Source organism: Leucopleurus acutus (genome assembly GCF_964270905.1).
Source record: "Leucopleurus acutus genome assembly, chromosome: 15".
Taxonomy (NCBI): domain Eukaryota; kingdom Metazoa; phylum Chordata; class Mammalia; order Artiodactyla; family Delphinidae; genus Leucopleurus; species Leucopleurus acutus.
Window position 1 is genome coordinate 43,459,926 of NC_139157.1, and position 25,811 is coordinate 43,485,736.

General features: G+C 36.2%; 2 protein-coding genes across 2 annotated transcripts in view; one reads left to right on the forward strand and one right to left on the reverse strand.

Moving 5' to 3' along the window:
• The window catches only part of KPNA5 (karyopherin subunit alpha 5), a 45,808-nt gene extending 45,385 nt beyond the window's left edge, over positions 1–423 (reverse strand). The window contains exon 1 of the mRNA XM_082856057.1: positions 353–423. The gene's annotated coding sequence lies outside the window, so the exon portion shown is untranslated. The remainder of the gene's footprint in view (positions 1–352) is intronic.
• A 1,404-nt stretch (positions 424–1,827) lies between these two features.
• On the forward strand, positions 1,828–25,797 carry ZUP1 (zinc finger containing ubiquitin peptidase 1). The gene is made up of 10 exons (XM_082855299.1): positions 1,828–2,096; positions 3,342–3,917; positions 6,827–6,937; positions 8,666–8,787; positions 10,378–10,546; positions 16,806–16,994; positions 17,282–17,447; positions 20,095–20,246; positions 21,338–21,558; positions 23,055–25,797. Exons 2-10 carry the CDS (start codon positions 3,356–3,358, stop codon positions 23,100–23,102), a joined length of 1,740 nt encoding a protein of 579 aa, XP_082711425.1. The 5' UTR covers positions 1,828–2,096; positions 3,342–3,355; the 3' UTR covers positions 23,103–25,797.
• Positions 25,798–25,811: the final 14 nt, after the last annotated feature.

The following is a 25,811-nucleotide window of genomic DNA, read 5'->3' on the forward strand; positions in this document are numbered from 1 at the left end:
ACAGGCAACGTTTGACAAGACCATGTACCAAAAAATGGAACTACCGAGAAACAGTGGAGCAGAGCGGCGATAGGATGAGATCCTCTGCCTGAAGCTCCTTCAGAGGACCAGCCCGGCTCTCGGAGAGGCTCAGTGCTCCCCGCGACTTCGCCTCCTCAAGAGAAAGGTCCGGCTGCCACGCCCCCGCCACCGCTCTCTCCCTCTGGGGAAGCTGAGAAAATCAGGGCTTGGCCTGCTTCTGAACCCTTTGTAGGGGAAGGGGTAGATCAAAACAGTGGCCTCAGGAACTAGTAGCTCCCAAAGGGACCAAACCCGAGGCTCACCCAACCTGTCCAGTGTCACTCCTACTTACCTATTAATGTGGCACTATCCGGCGCTCTGACTTTCCAGTCCCCAGCTGCGGCGTCTGCTGCGGTAACAGCGGGGTCACCACTCCGCCCCTAGCGATGAGTCTGAAGACCAGGCTCGCAACTCAAGATGGCGGCCTCCTGCGCCCCTCACCCGAGACCCCAAGGCTCGCCTCCCAGAAGCCCTTGCACGCGGCGGCTGCGGCGGCGGCTGCGGCGGCGGCTGCGGCACTGACCAGCAGAGGGGGCGGAGAGAAGCGGAAGCCCCAGCGACACCCACCCATTGGGGAGCCGGCTCCTGCCCGGACTCCGGGACTTTAACCAGAGCGGTTGCCGTTGCAGGAGTGTGTCCTACTGCCCTAGTCCTCCGTGCCAGCTCTCAGTCTTTCATTCACTCATTCGTTGGTTTGCTCACCCATCCATCCATCCACCCATTCATTTGTTCATTTTACAACGTGGTATATTGATGGAGGGCATAATCTGTGCCAGGCATTGTTTGATATTGGAGGTACAACAGTGTACACAATGGATAAAAATCTTAACCTCGGGCTTCCCTGGTGGCGCAGTGGTTGAGAGTCTGCCTGCCGATGCAGGGAACACGGGTTCGTGCCTTGGCCCGGGAAAATCCCACATGCCACGGAGCGGCTGGGCTCGTGAGCCATGGCCACTGAGCCTGCGTGTCCGGAGGCTGTGCTCCGCCAAAAAAAGAAATCTTAACCTCATGGAGCTTCATTTGTTTCAAGCGTTTCAGTTAGCTATTTATTTAAATTTTTGTATTCTGTAACATCTGTGGATTTTTGACAAAAAAGTAGTCACTGATATATGAAATAAATAACTCCAGATAAAGTACTCTAAATTATTATAACACATATATAGCCTTGTAATCCACCCTGGGGTTGAACAAGCAGTATTGAAAACAGACTGTTTTCTACATGTAGTGTTAGGCACAGAATATGCAAGATAAATAACACGATTCCTTCCCTGAAGAAACTCCTGTTTTCCATCTCTTGTTCTTTTTGTTCTCTTTTCTGAGAAATTTTTTGGGTTATCCTACAGCTCTCCTACAGCTCTCCATTGATGTCTTTTTTAAAATTCTGCTATTGTATTTTTTAAATCCCAAGAGCTGTTTCATATTTTTAATTCAGGGATCAAGATAGCGTTATCTTGTAACCTTGAGGCAAGAACGTGTCTTTGTCATCCTCCATAGCTCTGAGTTTGGCACGCTGTAGCATTATAAGCCCTTTACTGATAACGTAATAGAGTGCTACTCAGTCAGGCCCTGGATAGTGGGTATTGTGGATTCGTGTAATGCCCTGGGACTTGCCCTCTCCTCGTAAATTAGGCGTTGGAACCTTGCCGGGAAGATGCAAAAAGACTACGACTCCCAGAATGCACTACAACCCAGATTGGCCTGAAGCGGTGCATGCCGGGAGTCCTTCCCTTCCGGGGAATAGAAAAAGAGCTTTCTTGAATTCGTTCCTGGAGGCTGAAGCTTTTCGGAGTCCCTGGTTCTCTTCTCGGTTCACCGTGAGTCTCTGGGTAGAAAGAGGGCCTGCCTCAGTCTTTTAGGCCGGGAAAGGTAATCGACGCCGCGCACGCACTCCTCTGCCCGCAAGCCAGACGGCGTCAGCCGCGGGATCCGAAGAGGAAGCCAAGCACAGGGCAGTGTGGCCGGCCTGTGGCCGGCTCTCCAGGCCAGTAGGAAGTGACCGTCCAGCCCAGGTTTCCTGGGCCCAACGCTTTGACCCAGTTAGTATCGGGGCTGGTTTCCTGTCCTGGCCCGGGATGCTGGCATGGACCCTTGGGTAGGCTCCTGCACCTCGCGCCGGCCTCCGTACTTCTCTCATCCCCTTGTTGTGATCTAAGTGTTAGGGAGTTGAAGCGCATCATTGTGCGTCCAGCTGTGTCCCAGCCCGGGGAACGTAGAAACTTCTCTGCATGTGACGTTCTTCCCACTGGGGGTTTGGGAGAATTTTCATCTAAAATCAGAGACTATTTTCACTTACCTGAAGGGAAATGGAAAAAAGGACAAAGTTGGGAGTTCTTAGAAAGCTACATTTATTTAAATGATGGGAATAATTTCCTTATTTTTCATTTCCTGTTTGTTTTCTGAATAGTTTTTAGCTGAACGGTAGTCTGTAGTAGAAAGGTTGTGATGGTGATTGCTCTTTGAAAATTACTTTTAGCAAAATCACCTTTGTGTCAGTAGCCAGTACATTATTTGTCCGTAAAACCCAGAAATGACTGCTGATTTAGTACAACTCGTTTTGTAGACCGAACCTCAAAGAGGTGAGATGTCTCACCTAAAATTATGAAACCTGAGATTATAATCCAGTTCTCTTTGACTCTGGAATCAGTGCTGTTTTCTATGATGCTCACTCTGCTTTTATTTCTTTGGGTGGAGAGTACAGCCTCTGGAGAGTGACTGGGTTAGCATTTTGGTTAACCATTTTCTGGCGCTGGTGACATATCTGAGCCAGGGTTTCCTCCATATAGAATGATAATAATGATGCTTGAATTGGTTTGATACATGTAAAGCTCTTTAACTGTTAACTGCTATTATAAAGATTTATTTACCGAATTCATTGTTAATAACTTTAAAGTTTTTTATTTAGATATATCAGTTGGTAAGGTTTCTTCTCTTTGTTTTCTCTTACTTGACTTATTTTACCTGGGCAAGTTTATAAACGTTATTTTTTCTCTACCTCAGTCCAGATACACACTTTTTGGAATTTTTGAAAAATTATTTACTTTAATTTGCATTATTATTGCCTTTGTTTTATCGAAACCATAAACTTGAAATACAGTAGTGAAATTTTGGTTGAGATTTATAAATAAATTTGTGTATTTGAGGAACAGTAAGTACATTGAAAATTTCTTTATCTAAATAATCCAGTTATAAATAACAAATATAATTGCTCAAAATCATTTTATAAAATGTATTTTCTTCAACTCCTACTTTCTAACTTAAAATAATATTGTATTCTTTTCTAGTTACCTGCTGTACCATGCTATCTTGCAATATATGTGGTGAAACAGTAACCTCAGAACCAGACATGAAGACTCACCTCCTAATTGTTCACATGGAAAATGAAGTTACATGTCCATTTTGCAAGTTGTCAGGTGTGAATTATGATGAAATGTGTTTTCATATTGAAACTGCTCATTTTGAGCAAAATGAACTAGAAAAAAACTTTGAGAGGATTAATACAGTACAGTGTGGAACTTCCAATAGCAGGAAGGACAGCACCCTACAGTGTAGAATGGAAGTTAATTCAAGTATTCATTCAGCTTGTGCATCTAATCATCCGAAAATTTCAGCTCAAGGCCCGCCTAACAATGGTATTTTAAAACATAAAGGCTTTCATTCAGAGAACTTAACTGAATCTAGAAAATTCCTGAAAAGTAAGGAAAAACAGTCTGACCGAACCAAAATTAAAGGATCAATTTATGAAGCAATGTATAGTCCTCCTGAATGTCCATTCTGTGGAAAAATAGAAGGTTGTAGTCAAGATATGGAAACTCATGTGAAAACAGAGCATGCCGATCTTTTAGACACTCCATTAGAAGGTAAAGTATTCGTTTTATATAATAAGTAAGTAGCAGTAGTCTCAGTTTAATATGTGGTGTCCCAAAAGTTGATTTGTAAATGAGATCACTACAAATGTGTTTTCAATTTGTTTATAACATTGTTCATTTGCCATTATTGCAATATGAAAATACAATAATGGAAAAGAGTTTTGATGCAAATAGTAAATGTTTCAGCTACATTGAAAATAGTTTTAGAAACTTTCTGAGGAGAAATACACTCAGAGTCCAGTTTGCAGAGGCCACTTTTTTTTGTGTGTGTGTGGTATGCGGGCCCCTCACTGCTGTGGCCGCTCCCGTTGCATAGCACAGGCTCCGGACACGCAGGCTCAGCGGCCATGGCTCACGGGCCTAGCCACTCCGCAGCATGTGGGATCTTCCCGAACCGGGGCAGGAACCTGGGTCCCCTGCATCGGCAGGCAGAGTCTCAACCACTGTGCCGCCAGGGAAGCCCTGCAGAGGCCATTCTTTTATTTACCACCAGCCCAGTGGCATCTGAACTGTCTGGAACTCAGATTTTGTTACCAAGTTCTAGTTTGATTCTGTTATGATCAGAGAACAAACTTTATGGTTTAAGTTCTTTTGAATTTCTTGAAACTTGTTTTATGGCCTAAGGTATGGTATATGGTCTATCTCAGCACATGTTCCATAGACACTTGGGGAAAAAATGTGTGTTCTGTGGTTGTTGGGTCGAGTGTTCTATATTTGTCAATTAGGGTATGTTGTTTGATCGTGTTCAGATCTTCCATGTCCTTGCTGATTTCCTGTCTAGCAGTTCTACCGGTTTTTGGAAGGGAGTTGAAGTCCCTAATTATAATTGTGTATTTGTCTGTTTTTCCTTTCAGCTCTATTAGGATTTGTTTCATGTATTTTGAGGCTCTTTTATTGGTGCATACACATTTAGAATCATGTATTTCTTTGATACCATTGAGTTTTTAAGAGTAATTTATATATTTTGGATGCAAGTCCTTTATCAGATAATGTTTTATGCAAATATTTTTTCCTGGTCTGAGGCTTGTCTTTTCATTCTCTTAACAGTGTCTTTCACAGCACAGAAGTTTTTACTTTTAATGAAGTTCAACTTACTTGATTTCTTCTTTCATGGGTTGTGCTTTTGGTGTTGTATCAAAACTCCTTGCCAGACCCAAGGTCACCTTTCCCATGTTATCTTCTAGAAGTTTTAGAGTTTTGAATTTTACATTTAAGTCTGATTCATTTGAGTTAATTTCTATAAAAGGTTAAGGAGAGTGCATAAATTCATTTTTTGAAATTTAATAAATGCTATTTTTTAGGGAAGTTTCAGGTTCACAGCAAAATTGAGTAGAAAGTACAGAGATTACCCCTATACCCCCTGTCCCCTTATCCTCACAACCTTCTCCATTATTCAACAACCCATACCAAGTGATACGTTTGTTAAAATCAGTGAATCTACATTGACACATCAATATCACTCAAAGTCCATAGTTTACATTAGGGTTCACTCTTGGTGTTATATATTCTACAGGGTTTTTTTTTGGTTTTGTTTGTTTGTTTGTTTTGCAGTATGCGGGCCTCCCACCGCTGCGTCCCCTCCCGTCACGGAGCACAGGCTCCGGACACGCAGGCCCAGCGGCCATGGCTCATGGGCCCAGCCGCTCCGCGGCATGCGGGATCCTCCCAGACTGGGGTCGAACCCGCATCCCCCGCATTGGCAGGCGGACTCCCAACCACTGCGCCACCAGGGAAGCCCTATTCTACAGGTTTTGACGAATGTATAATTACATGAACCCACCATTTAGTATTTAGTATCATACAGAATAGTCACACTGCCCTAAAATTCCTCTGTGCTCCACCTATTCATCCTTCCCTCCCCCTGGCAACCACTGATCTTTTTTACTATCCATATTTTTGCCTTTTCCAGAATGTCATATAATTGGAATCATACAGTATGTTGCTTTTTCAGATTGGTTTATTTCACTAAGTAATGTACATTTAAGATTCCTCCATGTCTTTTTATGGCTTGATAGCCCATTCTTTTTTTTTAAGCGTTGAATAATATTCCTTTGGATGTGCCACAGTTTATTTATCTGTTCACCTACTGAAGGACATCTTGGTTGCTTCCAGGTTTTGGCAATTATGAATAAAGCTGCTATAAATGTCCATGTACCGGTTTTTGTGTGGACAGAAATTTTCAATTCATTTGGGTAAATACAAGGGAATTCATGATTCTGGATCATATGGTGACAATGTGTTTAGTTTTATAAGAAACTGCCAAACCCTTCCAAAGTGGTTGTACCATTTTGCATTCCCACCAGCAGTGAATGAGAGGTCCTCTTGCTCACATCCTTGCCAGCATTTTGTGTTGTCAGTGGTCCAGATTTTGGTCATTCTAATATATGTGTAGTGTTATCTTGTTTTAATTTGCAGTTCCCTAATAACATAATAACATTTTTGGTACCCAGTATCAGCCAGGTCTTGGTCTTGTAGAGGTACCATTTCTTCTGTCTTGGGCATGCTCCCAACTAGGGCATTTGATCCCAGTGTCCTGCTTTTTTGCTGAATGCTTGAATTCTGCATGTCACCACACAGTTTGGAGGGTACTGAGAATCCAGCCCCCAAAGTCCATATCTGAACTGGTCTCTACTTACCATTTGATTTTCCTTTTTCCTTTTCTTTTCTTGTTTTGACTACGGAGCTAAATGTTTATTATTAATATTTTCCTTTATTGTAAGAGGTTTGTGCTTATGCCCAGGCTTTCATCTTGACCCTAGAAGTAGAAAAATTGCTTTAAATCCAACTACAAAGAGCTTTTACTTATTTAATAAAGTTAGTGGGTAGTAGAGTCTTTGACTTGGGGTGAAAAATTTTAAGGTTTTAAAAATCAAACCAACTAAATTATATCTCTAATACAGATTGTAATCAACCACTCTATGACTGCCCTATGTGTGGGCTCATCTGTACAAATTACCATATTCTCCAAGAACATGTTGACTTGCATTTGGAAGAAAGCAACTTTGGACAAGGTATGCCTATATGTTTAAAGATAAGAATGTCATGATTTAATTTCTACTTCCTAGGATACTATCTACTTTTTAGATTAGTATTATAGAGGGAAAAAAAAACCCACACTGGTTAAAAATAAATCTGTCCCTTAAAAAATTCTAATACTGTTTCAACTTTTTAAAGAAGTTCTTTCACAGAAAAGTTATAAAGGATGAACTATTGTGACTAACAACTGAACTAGGGGTGTGAATCCAGGATTTTGACCTAGAACATCAGTATTTAGAAGACAGTGAAATATTGTACAATTTAAAAAATCTTTTTGATTTATAAGTTGAGACCATTCTTTCAGCAGCTGGAAGTAGTTGAATTTAGCATCTTGTCAGTAAAAATTGTTTATGAACTAGGAAGCTGCCATATGGCACATATAATTTTAAAAAGAATATGAACTATGAGACTTAAAAGTTTTTCAAGTGCATTTTCAGATACTCTTCTAGTTTCTTTATTACCACCTACTAGCTTTATAAGAGATTCTAAAGTTTTCCTCTGTCCCCTATTTTTTTTAATAGTGGTATTGATTAAGTAATCATGAGGGTGCCTTAGAAGTGGAAAGATCCTATATGATTTTCACAATTCCATTGAAACAAAATGTAATGTAGACCTAAAGAGAAACCAATTGTGTTCTACTGGATTTCAGTTTCTTAGGGTACATAGATATCTCCTGTTAATGCAGGGGTTTTTAGTGTTCATTATCAATGATCCTAGTACCACTTAGTGATGTCCAGGGACAGCATTACCTGCTCACTCAGCCTAATACGAAGATGAGAATTACTGGAGTAAAGATGGAACAGTTCTCTACTGTGGTGGTTCTTTACTAATTACTATGGAAGAATAAATCTCTGAAGTTGAGAGTCTAATAGTTCTTACTTTGTTTATGATAAGCTTTGTATGGGTACATAAATTATTCTGTAAGCCTGTAGTGGGTAATGAGAGAAAAATATGGTCTGAGTGAATCACTGTTGATAGCTTCAGAAGTATGCTAAGAATCAGTTTTGAATTGCATATTTCTACCAGTGGAAGTAGGGACAAATTAGGAAGATGTAGCAGAGGCTGAGAGATTTGAAAGGAAAGAAAGAATATTCAAATACATAATTAAACCATCAAATTGGGAGGTCAAGGAGATGCTGGCCAGAAGACACTCACTAATGGATCTGTGGGACACTGGGTAGAGAGGGAAAAGGGCAAGATGTTCCATAGTTGTACTATTTGCTTAGGGGTCAGACTGTAATTAAGTTACAATCTAATATCTGTACTTTGCAAACTTATATTTTTACCTTCTTTATTATTTCCTTCCCCCCCCAGTATTTCTTTTAAAAACCAATATGCCTTATTTTTGTTAATGAGGGGCACTGCTCAAGGGTGCTACTTAATTTCTCTAAGTTCTGGTTTCCTTAGTAGATAATAATACCTAACTTCCTAAGGTTGTTATGAGGATCCAAATGAGATAATTAATAAGAAGTGCCTGTCACAGCCTAAACACTCAGCGAGTATTAGCGATTTAAGTGGAGGTTATACCCTTACAGAAGCAGTCCAAGTTCTGCTAGATTTGTTCTCAGTGTTTCTGTGACATCGTAGTCATGAATAAATGGCAAAATAATAGCATTTACTCCTTTTAAAAAATATGTATTAACATATAAGTGAGCCTTTATTTCAGTAGTTATGTTATTCTAAACATTAAAAATGTATAATAGGTATGGATAGAGTCCAGTGTTCTAGAGATCTGGAATTGGCTCAACAGCTTCAACAAGAAGAAGACAGAAAGAGGAGATCTGAAGAATCAAGACAAGAAATGGAAGAATTTCAGAACCTGCAGGTACAAAGATTAATAGCAATTATATTATTTTGGTTTGGTTAGAGTTCTTATTTTTCAAACATGCTATCAAGCCTTCAGCCTATTATTTTTGTCTTTATTATACAAAATATTTTTTTACATATATTTTTTATAGTTCATAACAGCCACCATTTATAAGTACTCATTCTGGTCATGTACTAGGGTGAACACTTCGTATAAAGTATCTTAAAATCTTCACTGCTCCATGAAGTTATTTTAGACTTTTTTTTTTAACAGAAGATGAAGAAATGGAGACATAAAGTACTTAAGTAGCTTAACTTGCTCAGGGTTTGGCAGTATTAAATGGTAAAGCCTGGATATAAACCTATGTCAATGGGAAAAATTAGGAAATTGAGACTCAGAATTTTAAGTGTTTGTATAGGTACTTAAAACGGAAACTTAGAATTAATGTCTCCTGAGTCTTAAATTCTTTTAGTGATTGCAATTCAGGCATTTAGAAAGAACCATTTTTAATGGAAAATGCTTTTTGATGATGTTTGAGACTTCATTTTTTTTAGGTGAGTGGTGGTATCTGTTGAACTAAACTGGTAGCATCTATTATATTTTTAATGCATTAAAAATTTTAATAGCTTTTTCTACTTTTTTCAGACCTAATTTGCTGTAGACTATGATGTCATCTGTGCTAATAATGCTCATATAGTTTTTGAGTGTTCTTTTTCTATGTGCTAATAGGGTAATGTATGAGTAAAAAGGGTTTATGATTGAATAGGTTTGAAAGTGTCCAGTTAAACAGGTTTGTGTACTTGGGGTCTTCTCAAAGCCTTTAAAATACTAATATGCATTGTACATATCATAATCTTCCTGATCTTATTTGACCTCTGACTTTTTTTTCTCCAGTATCTTAGACATGGCTATTCTTCCTTTGGAATATCTAATTTAGGCTATTTTTCTCATTCATGATTCATTTATTTGCAAAATTATTTTCCCACCAGGATTCAGAGGAGAAAAGAAAGTTGGCTTTTCCTAAGTCGTCTTTGCCTTATATAATTTTGAAACATTTATCAATACAAAAACTTTTCGGTGTTTAAGGGAGTTTATTATGTAAGTTTGCAGGTTACTTGTTCAGATCTCAGAAATGTTTTCCATAGGGGCTGTTTTAACATATTATTGTCAGTGTGCAAAAACATAGTTCATTCACTACATAGAATGAATACCTGAATGAATTATGGATTAAGTAGGCCTTTGTAGGCTAGCCTAGGAACCAAATAACAAGTACTGACAGGTTGTCTTGAAAAAATCAGCAGTATGGTCAGAACTCATCTGCCTTTCACAGTACCATTAGTAGGAAGACAGGATTCTCTACTTTCCCTACTACAAGGAAAACAAGTCTCTTACCATGATGGTTGTTTGTAGAGAAAGGCTATTATTAACTTAGGGATTTTCTTGTGTGTGATTTATTTTTCATAAAAATCTTTAAGTTGACTTGTATAAATGTCTATAAACCAGAATGTTTCAAAATATATTTCCAGATATAAAAAATAGTGGGAAGTTTCCATCCTCATTAATGTAAAGGGACATAAAAATTAAGTCATTTGTTTTTATGTTCAATAGAGACAATATGGTTTAAATAATTCTGGAGGGTACAAGCAACAGCAGCTACGAAATATGGAGATAGAAGTAAATAGGGGAAGAATGCATCCATCTGAATTTCATAGAAGAAAAGCTGATATGATGGAATCACTAGCTATTGGTATTGATGATGGAAAAACAAAAACTTCTGGTGAGTATTTAAACATCCAAATCATGGTTTTAATATTCCATACACACTGAAGTAATAATCAGAATTATTTGAATTTTGTGTAATTTTCATAACCCATAGTTTATATAGTTTTAGGTGAGACTGTGTGTTCAAGTAATTTTTTGTTTGTTGTTTTAAAACTCCTGAACTTTTATTTTTATAGTAAATAATTCACTTAAAAATAATTCACTTTTATATTGTGTCAATTTATTTGACATTTGGAAACAAACCTTTTAGAAAAGTTTTTAAGTGCTTACTATGTTCTAGACAATTGCTGTCTAGTAGAATGTGAGCCACATAAATAATTTTAAATTGCCAGTAGTCACATTAGAAAAAGTAAAAAGGACTAGGTGAAATTAATTTTAATATTTTTCCAGCGTGTCCATAATATGTCAACATGTAATAGGTATTAAAAACTGTTAATGGGATATTTTACAATTCTTCAAAATCCAATGTGTATTTTACTTTGCAGGGCATCTCAGTTTGGACAAGCCACACTTCAGGTGTTCAAATAGCCACCTGTAAATAGTTTCTACCGTATTGTTCAGTACAGTTTTAGATACTAAGACCTTTATATATATTGTATCATGTAACTCTCAAAAGAAAAATCTTGTGTACTGTTCGATTTTTCTGGGTGAGGTCATTGTGACTTAGGTTAAATTACTTTCCCAAGGTAAGGTTGCATAGCTAGTTATTGGCCCAGCTGGTATTCACAATCAGATCTGTCTTGTTCCAAAGAATGCCATTTTTCCTGATGTTTTTAACATTTTTTTTTAACATGTCTGTTAGTATAGTTTAAAAAAAAACCAAATTATATGGAAACAGCTTTGTTCCCACCACCCAGTTTTTATGAAATTTAATGTTTTAAAGCTGTAAACCCTTTCATATGTATTTTAAACCCCTTGCATACCCCTCATTCATTCTGATTTCTGTCCTCCACAAAGGGAATCATTATCCTGAATTTGGTATTTATCAGTCTCATATATGTTTTAATAATTTTATCTTATATGTAGGTTTCCGTAATAATACATAATCTTTTATATTTTAAACTACGTGTAAATTGGTATACAATATGTATGCTTTAATTGGATTTGCTTAAATATATTGATTCTTATAACTGTACTTCATTCATTTTGATTGCTGTATAGAATTTCCTTGTATTACTTAGGTTGTTTCCAGTGTTTTATTCTTACAAATTGTGAACAGGTTTCCCCCTCAAGAGTTTCTCTAACATCCAGACTGGAAATACTAGATTAAAGGGTATTTGCATAATTAACTTTGTTAAGGGTATTATGGAGTTGTTTTCTAAAATGGTTGTAATCTACATTAGCATCAGTGTGTTCTGACTTATACTTTGTATCATGACACTTTTTAATTTTTGCCATAATAGGGCATGAGAGGAGGATACATCTCTTAATTGTATTTCTCGGATTACTCCTGAGTTAGTTTCTTCTGTAAATAACCTAGTCCCTTCCTTTTCCCCTTCTCTGTTGGGTTGTTTGTCCTTTTCTTATTGATTTTGGAAGTCCATTAAGTATTCAGGATACTAATTCTTCATTGATTATATGAGGAGCAAATATCTTCTTCAAATCTATAATTTGCCTTTAAATTTTGTACATGGTGTCTTCCATTAGACAGAATTTTAAATTTGAATATAATTGAATTTCTCAATCTTTCCCTTTATTTGTTTTCTAAGTGTCTTGTTTAAGAAACCCCCCCATCTTTGAGATCATAAACATATCCCTTTATATTGTCTTTAAATATTTATACCCTTAAAATGGATAACCAACAAGGACCTACTGTATAGCACAGGGAACTCTGCTCAATATTATGTAACAACCTAAATGGGAAAAGAATTTGAAAAAGAATAGATACATGTATATGTATAACTGAATCACTTTGCTGTACACCTGAAACTATCACAAAATTGTTAATCAGCTATACTCCAATATAAAATAAAAAGTTTAAAAAAAAGTATATATATTTTTAAAAAGATAGTTCCTTCACATAGATCATGGTATTTTTTTATGCCAGCTGGAAGTGACTTTAGCACATAAAAATCAACTCACTGTGATAAACCATAATATGGAAAAGAATATTATATGTATAACTGAGTCACTTTGCTGTACAGTAGAAATTAACACATTGTAAATCAACTGTACTTCAATAAAATAAACTAAAATTTAAAAGAATAGAACAAAACAAAAGAAAAATTTATGCCGGCTTTTCATATTCAGGAATTCCCTGGTGGTCCAGTGGTTAGGACTCCGCACTTCCACTGCAGGGACACAAGTTTGATCCCTGGTTGGGGAACTAAGGTCCTGCAAGCGGCGCTGCCAAAAATATAAAATAAAATATAGTAGCCATTACTAAAAAAAAAAATTATACCTTGCTTTTCATATTTTGACTTTTAATCAACTTGGAATTTATTTGTGCATATGTCTGTGTGAGAGAGCGGGAGGGAGGGAAAAAATTGAGTGAGCGAAAGAGAAGGTATGGATCTAATTTTTCCCCTTATTTGTAGTGATACTTATAATACTAAGTTGTTATTGCTTGTTTATCTCAGTACCACTTAGCAAATCTGTACTGTCTCCATGTATTTGTAACACATATGTCATATTTTCATATATCCATAGGTCTGTTTCTGAAGGCTGTCTTTATACTTCAAGGGTCTCCCTGCAGAAAGTTTCCATACAGGATAGGACTTCCCAGCAGATGTGTAATATGATGCATTAGGGTATATAGGAAGAAAATATTAGAACTTCTACTTGTCTTTAATTTATGGTATCCTTTAATTTCTGTTTATACATATGTTTTAGAGTTACTGGAGAATATAGTAGTGTATGTATAATTTAAAATAAATATATCTGTAAAAGATTGAAGAACACTGACCTGTAATGTACTGTGTCCTTTTTATTTAGAAGTAATCGATTTAGTGCTAAAGATTTTTTTTTACTCCCTTCACTCATTTCTCCCATCCCCCCACATCCTGCCTCTGGCAAAGACCAGTCTGTTCCCTGTATCCATGAGCTTGGTTTTGTTGTTGTGGTGGTGGTGGTTTTGTTGTTGTGTTTTTAGATTCCACATGTAAGAGAGATAATGCAGTATCTGTCTTTCCCTGTCTGACTTATTTCACTTAGCATAATGCCCTTAAGGTCCCTCCACTGTTATAAATGGCAAGATTTCATTCTGTTCTGTGGCTAAATAATATTCCATCGTATGTATGTATGTGTGTGTGTGTGTGTGTTATCTCTTCTCATTTTGTTTTTTGTTGTTGTTGTTACATTAATTTTTTTATTTTTTTTTATTGGGGTATAGTTGATTTACAATATTAGTTTCAGGTATACAACATAGTGATTCAGTACTTTTTAGATTAAAGTTATTATAAAATATTGGCTGTATTCCTTGTGCTGTATAATATATCCTTGTAGCTTATTTATTTTATACATAGTAGTTTGTACTTCTTAACCCCCTACCCCTATTTTGCCCCTTTTTCCTTCTCTCTCCCCACTGGTTAACCACTGATTTGTTCTCTATATATGTGAGTCTGTTTCTGTTTTGTTACATTCCTTTGTTTTATTTTTTAGATCCCTCATATAAGTGATAACATACAGTATTTGTCTTTCTCTGTCTGACTTATTTTACTAAGCGTTATTACCCTTCAGGTCCATCCATGTTGTTGCAAATGGTGAAATTTCATTCTCTTTTCTGGCTGAGTAGCATTCCTTTGCGTGTATGTATGTGTACCACAATTTCTTTATCCATTCATCCTTCAGTGGACACTTAGGGTCTATATCTTGTTTATTATAAACCATTATGCAGTGAACATAGGGGTGCATATATCTTTTCAAGTTAGTATTTTTGTTTTCTTCTGAAGCAAATTGGCTTGCTGTGTCATATGGTAGTGAAATTTCTGGATCATATGGTAGTTCTAGTTTTATTTATTTGAGGACCCTCCATACTGTTTTCAATAGTGGCTGCAACAGCTTTCAAAAGTATGCAAATATATACAGTCCTGTTGGACTGCTAGTATAAGGCCTGCTGACCAGGTGATATGGCAGTGTCCCCTGGGTGACAATCGCAAAAATCAGGGTTGCACACAAGTGTATGGGCTCTTTTCTGGAAGTTACTGGTAAGCTGGAGTAAGACAGAGGGAGAATGCCAAGGTGGCATCCACAGCCTTCGTTCCTTGAGAGCAGCTCCCTAGTCCACTAGATATGTGCCAATCCTGAAGCTTGCCCCCCAGGCTGAAGCTCTAAGACAAAGAAAGAGGCTGCCTTCAGAGGAAAACTTGGGGATATGCCTCAGTTTTTTGTCTGTGCAGTGACCTGGAGGTGGCGGCCTTCTAAGAATTGTCTTCCCGATTGCCATAGTCCTGTGAGACCCAGGAATGCAAGCCCTCCTGGCCACCAGAATCAGGCTGTCAGGGTGGCAGCTGTGAAAGCTGGGGTACCAGGCGTAAAAACCAGGACACCAGCCGTGTGTAAGGCTCCCCTCCAGGAGACACTGGCTCTCTGAAAACTTCCCTAACCTTGGGAAGGAAAAAGAAATCCACATCCAGGAAATCCAGACTTCCAAATAAAATTTGTATTTTTTGTTAGTTATGCAGATGTTAATTGAAGCTGCTCTCATTTGAAGAGTCTCATTATTTTAACATTCTATATTCTATATAGAATAGAATAGAATTTAACAGAAGGTACATTCATCTTGGAAAATATCTAAAGACATTTAGGTGCTAAGAAATAAAAAACTTTAATTATGAGGAAATTTTCCTTTAAAAGCAAGTGCTATGATGTGGTTACTAGGACAGTATTACCTACACAATGAGGCATCATTGAGTTAGTAATAACTATGCCAAAGTATATTAGAATGTACATTACTTTTTTTTCCTATTTTTCTATTATTCCACCTCACTCTTAAATGTCTCTCAAATCTTGATCTCTTTATCAAAGTCTGTGATACTGAATCTCACATTAATTTCTCTGAATTCCTAGAGTACCCATTCCATGCTACAACATTTAGTACTCAGTTATATAGCATTTTAATTGTTCTTTTTCTTGACGGTGAGTCTAATCTTTTTAAGTTCCCTGGAAATGGTTATAATGGTCTATATTTCTGTCCTTCATAGTGTAGGCACAGCTACAACTCTTGGTTCCTTTAATTGTTTTGATTTATTGACTCTGCCTTCTTAAAGACAAAAACCCATTTTCCTATAGGATAATCTTCATTCAAGTAAAGTATTTACTGATTGCCTTTTTGGTGCCATGTTCTATGTGAGAAAGTATGGGCTATCCAAATAAGATGTTCCTGCCAATAAGCTTCCCAGAGTCTGTAAAGTATACACAAAGAACTGTAGAATTCTGCCATGAAATATGACCAGTACCTAGGAGGCACAAGTAAAATGTAGTGATTGTTCAGAAAAAGAGGACCTTTTTGTTTGGGGTTATGGAATCAGGAAAAGTGTTTACAAAGACTGTAGCATTTGCTTCTGAAGGTATCAGTAGGATTTTGAAATATAGGGAGAGTTACTAGAAGGAGGAAAGGGATAGAATCAGATGTACCCTGTCCTAACACCTTGTTATTCATGCTATAGCACTTATTATAATCTGGGTCCAGGAGGTTTTAAGGAATATTGTCATAATACTTTGTATCCTCAATGCTTAGCATAGTGCTAAGTATTTTAAAAGTGCTTAGTAAATATTGTGATTGAATGAAAACTCCATGGTCAAAATCATGTTCAGTTAGGCCACAGCCAAAATTGTGGCAAGAAGAGTGGTTTGAAATAAAGATAAGTTAGAGGATAGCCTGCTGTGGGCTTCATATACCATGGATTAAAACTATTCCATGGGTAATAGGAAGCTATTGAAGTTTTTAAATTGAGAGCAAATTGACTAGGACTGAGCTTCAGAAAGAATGATGTCCAGCAGAATGTATAATAAAATGGGGGGTCAAGAACATTCATTCAGCAGTGTACTTTTATGTGCTGGCCCTGCAGATGCAGAAGTGAAGGAAGCAAACAGTTTCAATTCAGCATAATAAGTAATATGCTAGTATTAGGAAACTCTCATAGTAGTAAATAAGCAGGACAATAACCAAGATTATATCAGTAAAAAGATAAAGAAGATGGAATCAACAGGATTTAGATGTGGCCCTTGAGAAAGAGGTTGATACTAGAAATATATGAGACAGCCATAGAAAGATGATATCCCTCTAAACTTTCTAAATCTCTTTTTCACTTTAGGAATTATGGAAGCACTTTATAGGTATTATCAGAATGCTGCCACAGATGTGAGGCGTGTGTGGCTTTCTACAGTAGTGGATCACTTTCAGTCATCTTTTGGTGACAAAGGTTGGGGTTGTGGTTACAGAAATTTCCAAATGCTGCTTTCATCATTATTGCAAAATGATGCTTATGATGATTGCTTGAAAGGTATGTGAAATATGATACCCTGAACTTATCATCTGATAAAGTACATTTGATGTGGAATGAATTAATATATAGTAGGCACAATTAATAGCTTTAATAAAGATGTATTTTAGTGGATATTTACATTAAAAACCTGAATTCTGGTTGAAGGAAGAGAAAATGATATGGTAGAAGATGTCAGAAATAATGGCATAAAAACTGTAGGTTCCTGTAGAATGTATGGTGTACTGCTAAATGATATTATTCAGTACTTTACTGTCATATTACATATTTGCTTTGTATAATTTTAGGTATGTCAGTTCCTTGCATTCCAAAAATTCAGTCTATGATTGAAGATGCATGGAAGGAAGGTTTTGATCCCCAGGGTGCCTCTCAACTTAATAACAGGTTACAGGGAACAAAGGCCTGGATTGGAGCATGTGAAGTATATACACTTCTGACCTCCCTAAGGATAAAGTATGTACCTAAAAAACCAAGTTAATGTTATTGTCATATCTGGGAAATTTTTGTTATTGTGGTTTTTTTTTTTATCAAAGGGATAGTTAAAAAATAAAATTTAAGTAGCATTAAAATGAAAGACTTACAATGAAAACCAGCAACTCATTCCCCATTTCATGCTCTTATCTATTCTCAAGTCCTGTCTCTCAGAGGCAGCTGTCACTTCCATTGTTTTTTTTGTTTGTTTGTTTGTTTGTTTTTTGCGGTACGCGGGCCTCTCACCGTTGTGGCCTCTCCCGTTGCGGAGCACAGGCTTGGGACGAGCAGGCTCAGCGGCCATGGCTCACAGGCCCAGCCGCTCTGCGGCATGTGGGATCTTCCCAGACCGGGGTGCGAACCCGTGTCCTCTGCACCAGCAGGCGGACTCTCAACCACTGCGCCACCAGGGGAGCCCACTTACATTGTTTTTAAATAATATGCTTTCATGGCCTTTTCTTGGTTTGTCACTTTTAGACATTGTCTATTGCATTCTCCTTATATCTCCCATCTGTTTCCCCTCAATTTTTGTAATATGGTTAAATCTCAGTTTTTATTAAGTTAAAGTCAGGGTTTACATCATGACTGTGTAAATATTATTCATTGCTGATTTTATATCTTTCCTGAAAAGCTTTTTAAAATTTTCTTTGAGTTAAGAATTGCCTTTCCTTTTCCGTTTTACAGTTTGGCTGCATCATGGTCAAATTTTTCCAAAAACTCCATTTATCATGAAATCTGAGGTGCTCCTTATTCCTGGACACCTTTTTCTTGAAGCTGTCTTTCCTCTGCTCTAGTCTGCATTATTTGCCTTCTAGATCCCTTCCACAGCTCTAATCATGTTGCATTTCTTCACTGTTTTCTTGAATTGGGTCCTGGATTTTTCCTGGATTCCATGTCTCTCTCTTTTTTGGATTACTCTCTTTTGCTTGAACACTTCCTTTATTAGCCTTCTAAGAAATGGTACCTAGTCTTATTACGTAAGTGATAGTTTGTGTGGCTGTATTATTCTTAACCCAAAATCATTTTCAAATCAGATCAAGTTGTTACTCTGTTGACTTCTAGCAATCAGTATTACTAAAGAGAAGGTAAGCTGCCATCTGATTTTTGTTCCTTTGTGTATAACCTATTTATTTTCTCTGGAAGTTTTTTTGCATCTTTTCTTAGCCCCGATACTATGAAAATTCACCATTGGATGTGGGGCTTTGATTCATTGTGTTGGGCATTTGTTTTTCCTTTTGAATCTGGAATTGTAGGCTATAAGATCTCAGTATAGTGGTTAAGGGCTTAGACTTTTTGAAGTAAGATTGCCTACAATTGATTCTAGCTTTCTGCCTACTAGCTCTACGACTTAACTTGTCCTAGTCCCACCATTGATAAAAGAACATGTAAATAGTTACTGCTTCATAGAGTTGTAGTGATAATTAAATGAGATAATAATGTCCTTAGGACTATGACTGACATGTAGTAAGAGCTTAGAGGTTAAATGTTGTTTGATAATTATGATCCCTCCATTTTCTTTATTTTTCTTTCTGGAACTCCTGTTAGTTGGCCACTGAACTTCTTTGACTTTCTTTGATTTTGTTTTAATATCTAAATTTACTCAACGTTATCTCCCAGCTACTCTATTGAAATTTTTATTTTAACAATCATGTTTTTAATTTTAAGGGGTAATTTCATACCATCGTATTCTTTTATGGTTGTAAAATTTTTTTCCAACATTTTCTTTTTTTCTATTCCTTGCATTTTTCTGTATCCTCCATGTTAAATTGCTTTCATGTCTATTTATTTTAGTCTTTTCCATTTGGAAGGCTTTCTTGTAACTTTTAAAAATCCTTAGCTGTCTGTTCCTAAAGTGAAGAATGAGGCACTAAAAAGCTGACTGGCGGACCTCGGCTTTCAAGAGACATCGGAGATAGATGCTTATGATCATCTTTAATGGAAAGTTTGCCTTAAGCTTCATGACTCTGTATTAATTGCTTTTACTTATATTCGACCTTTTTTAAAATAGTTGTTGAGAAGTGTAAATAGTGCTCCTGTTTAAAATAGTTTGGTTTATTCATGGTTGACTTCCTCTTGAGGAAACAGTACCACCATGGTCTGTTGCCAAATAGGAGATAGATAGATAGATGTATAGATGGGGGTACATACAGGTTTTTCATGATCTTTACAGGTATTCTTTTCTTGTCTATTATTGAAATTTGAGAGAACTGACAGGAAAAATATTTAGGATATTTTTGATAGCTTCAAATGGCTGTTGAGGAATTATAATTAGAGGTCGGCTTCTAATTGATCATCGGGTTTAGAGACTTTGGAGTAAAAGTCCCTATGTCTCAGGTTATAGGTAGACTTTTAAAAATCAAGTATGACCCTCATTTACTACTAATGGAAGTTTTATATGTCAGAAAATTTTTGTAACTTTTATATCTGTCATCAACCTTAAAAGTTATTTAAATAATTTCCTCATAAAATAAGTTTTCAAATAAATAATAAAATTTTTATTTCTTCTTAAGAAAATGATGATGAAATAAAATTAATTCTAAATTAACTTTTTGTATTTTATAACTCCATTGATGAAAAAAATTTTTTTAATATTTTTCTAAATAATCCATTTTGTCAATTTTTTTTATAGGTGTCGTATTATTGACTTTCACAAGTCAACTGGCCCTTTGGGTACACACCCTCGCTTATTTGAATGGATATTGAGCTACTATTGTTCAGAGAGAGAAGGGAGTCCGAAAGTACTGTTTACATCTAAACCTCCTATCTATCTTCAACATCAAGGTTAGTATAACTTACAGATACTAAGTATAACTTATAAGACAATTTATTTTTATGAGACAGGCAATTGGTTTTTGCTTTAGGATACGTTAAGATTCTGATAATTAATGGGAGGAGAGGAGTATTGTGACATTACTCTTATTTTTAGAGCTGTATTGTCATCATGACACATTCTAGTAATGGATGATGTCCTTGGTATTTTCAGGGCCACCTGGTTCACTCTCCCTTTATTGTTCATCCTTTACATTTTCCAAGGCTTTACCTCACTTCAGTGAGGCCTTCCCTGACCATCTTTTTAAAAAATTCATCTTGTTATTCTACCCCCCTCCAACAATGGCATTTCCTATCCCTCTTCCCTGCTTTATTTTTCTTTATCTAACATGATATATATAAACTTTACCTATTTACCTTGTTTGTGGAGAATTCCTTCCTATTAGAATATAAGCTCCATGAAGGCAGAAGTGTTTGTTTTGTTTGCTTTTGTATCACTAACTGCATGGAATAGTGCCTGGCATATGGATATTTCATAAAATTTGTCAAATGGATGATTTGGATTGACAGGAGGAAGGAGAAGTAAATATTAGGAATTTCATTGTTCAGGATACAAGCTAGAAAGTTTAAGCCCTTCCCATTGAAGTTCTGGTATGTATAAATTGACTCTTGTTTACCTTTTGGAACCATGAGACTTTTTGTTCTTCAGTAGGTAAATTTCAAATCCATTCATCTGAGATAATTTGAATAAGAAGGACTATGGGATTAGGAAAGAAAAACTAAAATATACGGCATAGTGAAAGTAGAATTTTTTGCCATGAAGCCTTTAGAAAACTAAAATTGAACAAAGAAAACTGAAAGTGTCTTAGAACTGAAAGAACTCAGATAACCTATATGTCAGAGGGACTGACTGTATTTATATTCTAAATACACATGTGCACACACACTATATATAGAAAGTGTATATAGTGTGTCTATATGTGTGTGTGTATATATAGTAACATATCTGTATATAGCTGTACATATAAGTAGATATCACACACGCACACACACACACACATATATATATATATATATATAGCTCTTACTTGATTTTTTGATAGGTCATAGTCAAACAGTTGTTGGAATTGAAGAGAGAAAAAACCGAACATTATGTTTACTAGTATTTGATCCTGGATGTCCTTCTCGAGAAATGCAGAAACTCTTAAAACAAGACATGGAAGCTAGCAGTGTCAAGCAACTTCGGAAATTTGTGGGGAATTTAAAACATAAGCAGTACCAGATAGTGGCAGTAGAGGGTGTTCTTTCTTCAGAGGAGAAAATTGTAAGTATCTAAATATTTATTATGTGAAGCTTGGACAGGTTGGACTTCAGAGTATAAAATTTTTAGCTAACTCCTAACACCTCATTCTGTAACATTAGGTTGGCAAAGATATTTTGTATGTCATTTAATTTCTGGAATGAACATCTTTAAATTTCAAATGGTACCTAAGTTTGTCAAATATTTTACTTAGAGCTTCACAAAAATATTTAATTTTATAATACATAATTTAATTTTTAATGTCAGGGGAGTAATGAAAAATGGCAACATATATGGTAAGAAAAAGCTAACTTAATCCAAGGAGTTCTAACTCATATTGGTCTCATAATTACTGTTTATTAAATGTGATTCTAGTGATTCCTGAGGCTCTGTGTTAGGCACTTGGATATGTTGGATGAACTATTGGAGATACATATATCACACTATTGAGAGAGTGAAGTACTCTAATAGGACACATACACTTACTTATTGGATATATACAATTCCAGAAATTAACTTCAATACAGTTACCTCTTTATCCCTTGCATTTAAGTGATGAGTAGTACATTATAGAAGAATTCCTAGGAATTGGAAACCCTCCACTTGTATAAACTGAAGCTATGTGGTAGCATATAAAGTCTAGAAAATACACAGTTCTCAAATCTTAAAGAAAAAAAAAAATGTCCCTATTAGAGTACTTCACATTTGTTTCCCTCTAAAGAGAGAAGAGATAGAGCAGTAGCAAGGAGCGTTTATGAAGAATAATAGGATCATGAGGGAAAGGACTAAAATTGTTTGAAATGAGAGATAGAGCTAGAGTAATCTTTTCAGCATCACAACTTGGGATATACAGGCAAGGACTGTTTAAGAGGTTTTTCAGTTTAATTACGATACATTAGAGGTTTCTTTGCAATGACTTAAATACCAAAATTGCATTCATTTTTTTCACCCTATCATTAATTTGGCTGAATAAAGTTAGAGGTTCATTTTAACTGTTACAAAATACCAAGATGCTTGTTCACCAATATACCGATAACTTTTGACATCATAGGTGGGGTTAAGATGTTATGGAAAAGCCCAAGTGAACTTTTTGGCCTACCCAATATCATGGAGGCTAGCTGCACATTTTATTTAGCTGTTAGCTTTGTGGTCTTGGAAAGTGAGACCTTGGTGGTGGTTCTCTGCTTGTAGCCCCATCTCTATCTCTCCTTCTCTCTGTTTTTACCTCTCTCTGACTTTGAGCCAGGATTTTTAATTTTGATTCATTATTCCATAAAAAAGGTGTTATTTTCTTTTTAATCCTTTGTGTTTTGTCTTTATCTGGAATTTTCTTTAATTTTTTAATGGCTTGGCTTCAAAAATGTTTTTCCTAATTTCCTAAATTTGAAGTTGTAATATTCCTTAAGGAATTTTCATTATCTTGGAAAAAATTCCAGATTTTTTGTATTATAAAATTAATACATACTTTAATTAATTGACTTCTCCCTTACTATTAATATTTTTTTAAATTTCTTTTCAAGGCCAGGAGACAAGCTTCTCAAGTCTTTACAGCCGAGAAGATCCCTTGAAGAAGTAAGCATTTCAGTGATTGTGAAATTTTACTTTATTTTCCAAATTCAGATATTAAACTTTTAATACAACATATGAATTCTCTAAATACTCCATTTAATTTCTAAAATTCTAAATTATACCTTTAGTACTCCATTGTTTAGTAGTTATTCCAATAAAATATCTTGTTTGCATTGTGGGTTTTATATTTCTTATCCATGTTTCAGAAACTGGTTTGTATTATAGTCATATGACTATTTATTGGGTTCTTACTTGTGTTAGGTATTCGCAGTATGTTGTGTGTATTAATTAATCTCCATAATAGTTCTGTGAGACAGGTACTGTTATTAGCTTGTGAGGAAGCTGAAACTCTGAGAGATTAGTAATTTGCACAAGAAAGTGGTCATCATCCAGAGTGTGAACCCAGACTGCTCACCTCCAGGCTCTTACCATTATAGCATTCTGCTTTCTTCTGTATTATATATGTAATGAAATTCCCTCCTCACTACTTAGAAATAACCTTAATATTTAATAGGCATAGCTCTAAAAAGAGGGATTTGCTTTTGTTAAATATTTACACTCGTACTTATACAACGGTGATGTAGAGTGTTGTGTTTAATGTGTCCTGTAGGAAAGAAACTTTCAGATTCTGTTGGATTTGCCATGTAAGGTTGCAAGCTAGAATCCTACTCTGGCCAATTTAAGCAGAAGAGAATTCATTCAAATTATCAGAAGCTCACAGAATCCATAGGTAACTAGGGAACTCTGCTAGAACAAAGGCAACAGTAGGGGCTGGAATATGGCATAATTTACAGCAGGGTCAATCAGGTTAGGAGCAGAGGTAGAATGTCTGCTCAAATTTCAGATTCCAGAGAGGGCACATCTGATTAGCATGTGACTGTATGCCATGGGACAGAGGCAATTTCTCAAAAGGAAATCCGGGCAGATGAAGAAATGGATATTAAATAACAAAGAAAAGCAATAAGTGTCTACTGCCCCATGAAAAAATGAACAAGAACTTATTTGAATGAAGTTCTATAAATATTATTTATGGCATCAAATACAGAAAGTTGCACTCCAAGAATGAATAATATGTATAGCTGATTCACTTTGTTATACAGCAGAAACTAACACACCATTGTAAAGCAATTATACTCCAATAAAGATGTTTTAAAAAAATAGTGTGTATTAACAGCAAGAACTGACAAAACCATAACCTTCATAGTCTTAAAAAATAATATTGCCAGCTGGAAAATTCTGGAAGCTATCATTTCTAATATTCTGTCATCCAGACTGGTAAACAGGTTTCTACTCTATATTCCCATGCAGTTACGCTCCTTCATGCCATCATTATCTCTTACCTAGACAATGTAATAACCTCCTAAATGGGCTCCCTGTCTTGATCCTCTGTCAGTCCATCTTCCACACGGAAGGCAAACCGTTCTAAAATACACATGCGATTTTGTGACTTCCAGTTGAGTCCTCTTCATTGCTCATTGTTAAAATCCAAACATCCCACACAATCTGGGCCCTGCATACCTCTCCAGTTTCATCTCTCCCCACTCTCAAAGTTTCACTCCTTTCAGCCTAAAGACCTTTGCCAAAATACAGCTGGTGCTGCCTAGGGCCTTTACCCCCTTAGTTCTCCTCTTAGAAGGGCTTCTGCTTAGAAATGCTTCCTGAACTGCTCAAGTTTGGATTAAATGCACCTTCTAAGTGTTTGATAAGCAACGTTTCTCAAAGTATAGATTGCTGAGCTGCAAACCGCCAGTCTGTGACAAGATAATTATAGAAGTTACAATTGCTGACATACTTTTATTCTATTTTACACAGATAATAGCCATGGATTAGCAGTTGTTTTTTTTTTAATTGGTTCTTCACCACAGAGTTTGACAGACACTGTCCTATGGTGTAATATTTGTATCACAATACCTGCTATTCGAATTATCTACCTTTATATGTTTCCCTCCTTGAATGTAAGCGTGAAGATTTCAGGAGCAATGTCTAGTTTTTAACAGTAGCCCCACAGTGCCTGCCACATCACATATAGAACTTAAAAATACTATTTTGGTTAATGGAAATAACTAATTTTAGAAAAGCAGTGGTAGAAGATATCAGTTTGAAGTCTTCGGATGTCCCAGCTAGCCGTCTCTGTGCAAATTGTTTTCCCTGAAATCAGATAAAACCAGTTTCTATAGGATGAAAGAAGAGTTACATTGAGACATTTCTTTAAGAAGCAACAAGCAAAAGAGTTAAAAAATTTGAATGTTCCCACAGTCTTTGAGCAGGTGGTGGAGTTACGTACCCTCTCCCCACAGGGGGGGAATATATATATAGATGTATATACATACACACAGTATTTGCATACAATATCACAGATTGCTTAAGAACACACGCTCTAATTTAGTTATTTTCAATATTTTTGGTCTCAGTATTCCTTGATGCTCAAAAGATATTTACGTTCCCAAGGAGCTTTTATGGGTTATGTATTTCCATGTTTGCCATATTAGAAATTCAACCTGAGACTTAAAAAAAAAGAGAAAAAAATATAGAGGCACATATGCCATTAGCTGCAGCCATCAAAACAGTAATGTAAGAAAATGTCATTTAGCCTCTGAAAAATCCATTGAGTATCTTTCTAAAAGTACATATTAATAGTTCTACATACAAAATTCCGAATTTTATATTTTCAAGGAATGGTATTTTGCACATCAATAGTTGCCTATATA